The sequence below is a fragment of the Buceros rhinoceros genome, unplaced genomic scaffold (genome assembly GCF_000710305.1).
Source record: "Buceros rhinoceros silvestris isolate BGI_N320 unplaced genomic scaffold, ASM71030v1 scaffold11644, whole genome shotgun sequence".
Taxonomy (NCBI): domain Eukaryota; kingdom Metazoa; phylum Chordata; class Aves; order Bucerotiformes; family Bucerotidae; genus Buceros; species Buceros rhinoceros.
In genome coordinates, this window is record NW_010408839.1 from 8,659 (window position 1) to 17,522 (window position 8,864).

The following is an 8,864-nucleotide window of genomic DNA, read 5'->3' on the forward strand; positions in this document are numbered from 1 at the left end:
CAAGGTGTGGCCTCCTCAGTGCCGAGTACGGGGGGCAATCACTGCCCGGCTCCTGCTGGCCATCTTTTCCTTCACCTTCACTGCAGCCACAGAGTGACGATGTAATTTGTTTCTGGAGAAGATTAGCTTCCTTTTTCTTACCAGCTTTAAGGGTTTATTAAAATTAAGCTATCAAACGGATGTCTGCACACAGCTGTAAGCGTCTAGCACTGGGTACCCGTACAGAAATATTTTTATGTGACAGATATATTTTTGCCCTGAGGCCTATGAGTTGTCATCCTCGTCCTAGTAAAAGTGCTAGTAAGAAGGAAGGTTGCTAAATCTCTAAATAAACTTTTTTTCTTTCTGCCATTGCTTAGTGACACAAAATAATTTGAAGGGAAAAGATTTTTTTTCACTGTTATTGTCCCTTTGTATCTTTAGTCTTATAAGGGAATAGCCTAGTCAGGTAGTTGGAGGTGTGGATAATATTTGTGTTAACCCAGGTGAAGATACAGTTACCAGGTGAAGATAATACTGCTCCACAGATCTCTCTGGATCAAAACCAGCTCTGCGTGACATACTGCTGCTATTCCATTGTAATTCTTTAATATTTTAAAAATATCAAATATATCACTTTCAAATACACCACGCATAAGAAAGCCTGAGACTGTGATACGCAGAGTGTCCTGCAGTGTGAGGAGCAAGCAGCACTAGCACACGGCGCAGCCAGGCACCTAGGGGACAGCACCCACCAGAGGGACCTGGGAAAAAGTGTGGGTGCTCTGATGGTGCTGCTGGGTGCCCGGGAGTCTCTCTCCTCTGCTGGGGGAGCTGCAGCTCCCCAGTAATATCTCCTCAAGTAGCCGAGAGTGAGATGGGGGTGGTAGTAACTATGCTTGCATTACCCACTTCTGGCAGTTGAGGCAAGACCTGTTTCAGTAGGTTTGAGGTTGGTTTTTTTTTTAAGGGAGAATGTAGGCAAAATTTTGATGTATGCTGCCATCTGCTGTGGACTTAGGACTATCATAAGCAGCTCAAATTCGTTTCTGACAGAGGTAATGCTGCTGACAGTGAGAGTGACCAAAATAAATGATACATGACAGTCATACTAGCTGTAAAAAAACGGATCTAAAACTCCTTTCCATTTGACCTTCTCTGAAAAACATACTTCAAAAAGTGGGAAATCTGTAGAAAGGAATTATAATTTACTGTGATTTTATTTTTAAGTGCGAATTATTTCCCTCTCAAGTGCTTTACGCTGTGCTGCTTCAAGACGGCGTTACTCTTTACTCTTCCCTTCTCATTTTTCATTCACTCACTGCCCACTCTCTCTCACCTGAAAGCTTCAGGAGGACCATATTTATTTTAAGATCACATGCCAGAGAAGAAGGCCTCATTTCCACTACTGACCTTGGGAGACACTTTAATTTAATTCAGCAAGAATTACGCAAATCTTTTTTTTTTAAAGCCACTGGCAGTCATCCATCCACCAGAAGCCCACCAGCCTGCCCCGCACCCGTCCCAGCAGGGAACCGTCTTTGAAGAATGGGTGCACAAGGTAACATTCCGCTTGCTGTAGCTCCTGTCTGTTTATTAGTCTTCTGCTAAAGGATTGAAGCAGCTGCTTTGGCCTTATCTTCTAAGGCTTTACCAAGCTTTTTTTCACCACGCAGCTGTATCCAGCCCTGGCTATGGGAAACCAGAACCATGCCGGCAACCTCAGAGCAGAGGTCTAACGTGGGTGCCTGAGGCGAGGCCAGACCCTGCTCAGCTGCCAGTTGTGCTTGCATAAACACGCTCCGGCATTAGAAATGGGGAATCATTAATTATTTTCCCATTGCACTTCGCACATTCGTATTGTTGAAACTGGCAGCTACTAAGGTGCTCTTCAGGAAAACACATCAGTTTCAGAGTCAGTTTTCTTTTAATCAGGAAAAATTGGTCTGACCATTTTATTCCATCCACAAGGCTGCATTTTTACCTCTCTCCTGCCAAATTTTTCAGCAAACTGTTCAAAATCCTACCCATCTAACCAGCATCAATGCTGAGGACACAAGCTGCTACTTTCTACTGGAGCAGGATCTCCACCAGAAAGAAAACACGGGACTAAAGCAACAGAACAAACTGCTCACGTAAAATTCATAAAAACAGAGATTAAAGGCAATGATCAAGTGTGCTCTTTCAGTTCAGATAAGAAACACTTCCTTGCACCTTCCCCAAAGCTAAACAGCCAAAGTAAGCTCGCTTCTTACTGTGTTTTATGTTATCTCATGCTCCTGCTGCCCACAAGTGTGATACTGCTTCTCAAGGGGCTGGTTCTTGAGGAAAATAAATTTGACCTGTGTGCCTTAAAAAGGTACTACACTCTTAGAGATACTGGAGAGTGTGTACCTTTCGGGGATCAGACTAGGTTTGTCACCAAAACCAGCAAGATTTACAGTGCAGCTTTTAGAATGTAAGACTTCAATCTGCTTTGTTTGGATGTTGAAGACTCTCCAAAAATGGGATGAGCCAGATCTATTTTTTAAGTTTAATGTGCAGTGTTAATACTCGCATTTACAGGCTTACGTTAATCTTGCCGGTGAGGCAGCCCCGACAAGCAGAGCTGTGTGGCGTCCCCACCTCCATACAGTGATGGCTTCCTGGTACAGAGTGTGTTAGCATGTTAAAAGCATGTCACCTCTCAGAAAACACTTCGACTTTCTCAGACACCAAACTTGGGCATTTGTCTTTATACTTATCTCTGTGTCTTTACAGAAATTGCCTTTTTATTTGTACATCCCAAGTGAAAAAATGAATGTCCGATTGGCCAAAGGAGAGTTTATCCATGTGATGTTTTTCGGAGTGTCTGGGAAATGGCATATCGAATAAAAGTCACATCTGGTTCATCCAAACTTAACAGCTCTGTCTCAGTTTCCAAACTTAATTATCATGATTACAGGATGAATGGCAAAGGAATGTCTCTTCACAGGCTGGACATCTCCTGTGAAGTTATACATTGGGCCCATTATCAGAGAATCTGTTACCTGTCGATGTAAGTTTTCTCCACAGGCTGTGCATAAAAGCAGGGTGTATTTCGAAGGGATGCTATGGTTGGTTGTAACATAATTCTATGTTAAAGCAACCATAGCTGAACCAGTGATCTGCGTTCTCAAGCTAGAAGCTTCATCAGCCTCTTTAATAAATGCAGCAGATACACACTCTTATAGTATAGAGATTTTAAACACTTCCAGGTTGTTTACCATGAAACTCATAGTCAGGATTAGTTAAGCTTGAGCTGCCTTGAGCCCCACCTGGTTTGGCAGGCCTCTGTACGTGCACGGGCGGTGTAGCCAATTTTCATTGAATGGAGAGAAGAAAATCCAAGGAAAAGAAAAGGCTTGGTAACCTGTCATACAACCTCTGTCAAAAGTTACTTTGCTGCCTACCAGTTCATTCCCGCTGTAATACCAGCTACCAGCAGAGACCAGGTCATCAGTCTCACCCTCTGAATGACAGGCAGTGCCCATCTCGGTACAAAACCCTTCCCACAGCAAACGTCCTGAAACCCCGTGTATCTTCACCTGGGTTAACACGAAGAAATATGCTAATATTGTGATTATGTTTGTTTTTAAAACTCTGGTATGCATGTTAACGGCATAAGTTGGGGGAAGAAAATCCAGCTCTACAGAGTGACTCTATTTTATTCTGCCTCTACCTGAGACACTACAGAAGTCAGAAGAAAGGTTTGCAGGCTCCCTGAGCTAGGTCTATGCATAAGAGAATGTCACTGATTTGAGGGTTAACACGGCTTCTCATTCGGAAGAGTTCGCTCACTTTCTACAGTTTACATTGGTTTTCTCTTCAATATAAAGGCAGATAACAATGGGTACTTATTGTACAGTCTTTTTAGGGAAATAGAAGGAGTTCAAAAGGAATTTTCAGGGGTCCTTTCAGAAATATGAAATAACAAGTACATGAGCTCAGAGAGCAGTGCCCTCACCTCCGGGCTGCTGATAGTACTAAAACACGAGACATGTTTGGGCTGTGAAAATATTATGATAACAACCAGTGAACATCAGAACTCCTCTGAAGATTTCTTAGTCACACAAGAGTTCAGCATATTTTGTTTTAGTTCTGTCCTGGTTCTCTTGAGTTGAAATTTCCCATTTCATTCCAGTTTTTGCGTCAGCTTTGCAATAATGCTTCCCTCTTCTTTTTAACAACATGCTGTTTTTCAAGCGTTGTTTCAATTGCACTGCAGTTTCTTTAGCCAGGGTGAAAGGTATTGGTGCAGTGTCCTCTGAAATCAAAGTTTGTATCCACAGAACAAAGTGGAAGTTGACAGTTCATGTGGGTTTGCTGTTCTCTCTCAATTTTGACTCCGTGTTTTGCAGTAAGAATGCAGTTCCAGTTCCCCTGGCACTTTCTTGCTGCAGTGGTGGATGACAGTGGTGATGCAGATGGTGATTTAGAAGCGTACAGACTGCATCCAAAGACACATTTCAGGAAGATCAGCAGCACTTGGTCAGATGATATCGTTAATTTTGTCTGGTATTGAAAAGATCTGACAATATTATCCATTACTCTGCCTACCTAGTCCCTGGCAATAAATTCTAAAATTGACAACTTTCATCCCGGAATTTTTACAAAGGGCAAGTGCAAAACAATCAGGATTTTTCCAACCTAACAACACGAGGCTGTTACATTAAAATGGCTTGTAAAACAGGGAGCCACAGCAGAACTTCAGCTATTTCATCCCTTGCCCGGCTGGCATCAGCTCATCTGCATGCTGATGTCACAAATAGATACAAAGAGTGCAGGACCTATATTGTCCTATCCTCAGAGAAAGCGAGGGAAGAGAGGGAAGGTGACTGAGCGTGGATGCTTCAGTGAGGCACTACTTGATGTGAGCTTGGGAGTATTCAGTGGCTATGGTACTGCATGGTGCATCATAGAGCAATGATTTTGGCGCTCTAGCTTACTGAAAAGCAGTAAAGAAGCTCCTCTTCCTGTTAAGGGTATTCAATAATCTCGGAATTTTTCATTAAAGTTACAATCTCTGTGTTGCTCGTGTCAGAGCTATTTACCACAAGAAAATATCTAAGAATTCAATTTGAATTTGACTTTGTTCATAGCCACATGATAAAAGATTTGAATCCAGAGATTTTTTTCTGATGAGAGCTGAACATACTTGACAAAAGCTTTCTGAAATTGCCAACTGCTTGCTTCCTGCTTGTTTTGTAGCTTCAAAGAAAGCTGCTGCTGTCTGTGCAACAGAGCATGGACCTTATGCATGAATACTTCCAGGAAGAAAGTCTTTTTGTAGTTTGGTTCTTAGAAGGCAAGTACTAAAATAACAGCTAGCAACCTGATCTGAAGTTGCTCTAGTCTTTTACTCACGGTGGCAGCAAACCTTCATGGTGATAGCATCCTGGGTTATCAGTCTTAGCACTTTTTCTGTGCAGATGTGGAATTTGGAGCTGGCAGTAAATATGCATGCCCATCATCTAGCATCCAGCTGCCTCCTCCATCCAAAAGAAGCTGAATGCGCATCAGTTTTCATCAGGTACAGTTACCAGTACCAAGAAGAAATGGTAAAAAAGTAGTCTGAAGGTACCAAGCTCAGAGCAGGTGTTGAGAAGAGCGTGATGGGTCCTTCTGTGGGGCTGGGGTGTGATGTGGGTTTTCAGAAGTCCAGCACACCATCCTCTCCTCAGGTCTGCAGTTCTCTCTAGGAAGGAAAACAAGTTATCCATCTATTCAAATGCTCATATTGCCATCTACTGAACTCTGAACGGGAATGACTTTTCTTTTTCCCAGCTGTAGTCAGGTCACTAAAGCAACCGCGGGGCTGCTGGAGCCAGTTCTGCCAGCTGGAGTTCTTCAGGAAAACACACCCCCTGGACAAAAGACAAAAGAGGTGTGATCCAATTCCCATTGTGTGCACTGAGTGAAAACCATCAGCTTCTGTCATTCGTTTCAGTTCCCTGGTTCTCAGCCTTGCATGAGCTGAGACATAAACACAAGGCTCATAAAGAAATATGGTTACGGGGATGGAGGAATGTAATAGAGGTAGATACTGCATGCACGGGACAAGTGCATACAGGGAGCTGAGTAGGCTTTGAAGAGGTTTAGTTTGTTTTCCCTTTGTTGTTCTACTGTTGGTTTCTTTTTTTTTTTTTTTTTTTGGTTAGAAAAACTTCCATGTCTAATCAAATTTAATAGCTGAAGTGTAATATTTCTCAGACAGTAATATATGTAGGTGATTGGTACTTCCCTTAGCAATATAAACTTCCTGCTTCCTCCCTAGTGGGAGAGCTGTTCAAAGTGGAGGCAGCAGAAATTCCATTCACAACGTTGGAGAAACACCTCACTAAATTACATCAACTAATTTGCACCACTAAGTGGAAAGCAATAAGCAACTTCACTTTGCACTCACAAGACAGAGTCCGTTAGAAAGTGTCCATGTTTCTATGCTGCAGTTGAAAATCCTTTCTAAGAGGATAAACTGATGAATTATTGTTTATGTCTGAAGGATGTCCCTGTGAAAAATTATACTACATTAGCATTCAACTAAACAGAGATTGAGCTGGACTTCTTTTCCCCTTGATCACTTCTTTACAATGGAGATCTGTGCTTTCACTGGGTATGAACTCTTTATTTGAAATGTCTGGGCTTCTGTATCTGCAAATGAATCACAATGATGTATTTATTTGGGGAGAGGAAAAGTAATATTAGAGGTCTTAAAGATTTAGAAACATTTTCCTGTCTTCTTTAGCTTTGTTGAGTGATGGGTGGGCATGTTATAACACAAATTTTCGTGTGTAATACAGGTTGTGAAAACAGCATGTGTCATACACTGTACAGATGGGGGCTGAACTGAAATTGCACACATAACAGAACTGCACACGTTGCAGGCATTTCCTTGTCCGTCAGTGCTGCGCTGCTGGTGCTGGAAGAGCACTACTGCTATTCACCCATTCCGGCTAACCAGGAGCTGGAACAACAGCACCGACGTCACTGTCTGTGAGATCCGGGCTAGAGCGTGATGGCACATACACTTTGGTGCTTAAGGTGGCTTTGTCATGAAGCTAAGAAAATTACAATTAAGAACCTGGGCATAGGTATCTACCTGAGAGCTATGTGTTTACGCTCCTACCAAGGCACTGGAGGATGGTTCTCTTGCCTTGCACGTGCACTATCTAATGCCACTTGAGGAGTCTTAGTGCACTTTGCCTGACCTCCCGCGGCTGGTCCACAAGGCCTCAGATCTCCCATATATCCTCTATCACAACCATCTGAGCTGTCGCAGGGTGGGTATCTGAGACATCTCCATGGGGATGGCAGACACAACCCAGTGTGAGCTGCAGATCCTAGCCCTTCTGCAAGGACACCTGTGAGCCAGGCAGGACAGCCTGGAGTCTTTAAAATGGCTCTAGATGCCTCTGCTTAGGAAACAGATCCCTGTCTGGGAGTCTGCTGTAAGCACAACCACCCTCCCTGCTCAGCTAGCTGAACCTAGAATCTCTCTGACAGTGCCGAAGGGGTGCTGACAGCAGAGGACCTGGTCTCCTGAGAGTGGGCCACCCTTGGGTTAGATGAAGGTGGCTTCAGCATCCGCCCACTTCCTTGCCCTTGCACTCCTCTCCTTCCAGCCAATGCCATCTCCCCCTCCTCCCCAAATTCTTGGCCCACTCAGCTTCCACTCCCAGGGCTTTTTTGTAGGAACCTTATGGCTTCAGGTAATGTTCTTTAACATCTTTTCCCTTGTCCCCATCTCCTTATTCAGCCCTCTCACTCATCCCGCTCCCTGCTCTGCACCTCTGGGCCCCCTCTCCCCTTTCTACTCTAATGCTGGTGCTCCCTGCATCTCGCTACGGCCCCCGCATCCCCTCTGCTTTGCAAGCTGACCTGCCCTGATCCCCAAACACGCCCTTGGGTTGCACATGTCCGTACAACTCAACTCAGCAGTGACAAATATGAGCTAAACCCTGTGTGGCTCAGGTGGAGCAAAGCAACAACCAGAGATGAAGAGACAAGGCAAACCCATACCTCCATCTGCTCGTGTATCCAGTCCAGGAAGGAGGTGGTTCGGCTGTAGACACCTGGCTTGTTCTTCTCTGCACAACCCACTCCGAAGCTGGTGGTCCCCACCAACTTCCAGATACTCATATCTTCACATGCTAAAGGGCCCCCACTATCTCCCTGAAGGACAAAGAATTTTTAAAAATGTCAGTGTCCTAGAAAAGGAGGAGAATATCTAGTTGGGGGGATAGAGAAAGAGGCATAGTCTCCAGTAATTCAACGCCTCCTGTTTCTGCTCTGTTCTGGGTCCTGGGAAAAGTGTATGTTACAGCAGAAGCTGGAGACTCCTTAGGGATGGGTATTAGATCACGGTTTTCTTTCCTCGGTTAGCAGTGCAGCACAACAGGAGTAACGTTTAACCCTGCTGTTAAACATTTAGGTGCTGGGGAGCATACCTGTCCCACAGTCAGGGCTTCGTTAATCAGTCTCCCTGCCACAGCCTTGGTTCCTCGCAGCTGCTTCACTCCGAAAGATCCTAGCTATTGAGCTGAACTGAGCCCATGATTGCCGCAGGCAGCTTGTACCCCACCTCCTTCCCCGCATGCTCCTGCATGCAGTCTCGCACGTCTTTTCCGGCCCTTCCCAGACATTCTCCTACGGAGATTCGACTCAATGAACTCACATCTAAGTACTGAAAACTCTGAATTTATGTTGCTGGGGCAGTTTCCTGCTCTATGAGCATCAAAGACAGCACAACAGAAAAATAGGGAACAAGTCTCTCCCTTACGCGAGTAGAGCTCGTTTTGTCACTTGGAGCTGTATGCTGAGCATTCCACCTTTGGGCAGTTCTCCCAGGCATAGTGACATGCTGGTGC

At 44.5% G+C, this 8,864-nt stretch overlaps 1 protein-coding gene across 1 annotated transcript in view; it reads right to left on the reverse strand.

Annotated features, from left to right (window-relative positions):
• Positions 1 to 5,677: 5,677 nt before the first annotated feature.
• The window catches only part of TMPRSS3 (transmembrane protease, serine 3), a 17,998-nt gene continuing 14,811 nt past the window's right edge, over positions 5,678 to 8,864 (reverse strand). The window contains exons 12-13 of the mRNA XM_010135009.1: positions 8,017 to 8,169; positions 5,678 to 5,695 (exon numbers count right to left, since the gene is read on the reverse strand). Coding sequence (XP_010133311.1) covers positions 5,678 to 5,695; positions 8,017 to 8,169 — 171 coding nt within the window. The remainder of the gene's footprint in view (positions 5,696 to 8,016; positions 8,170 to 8,864) is intronic.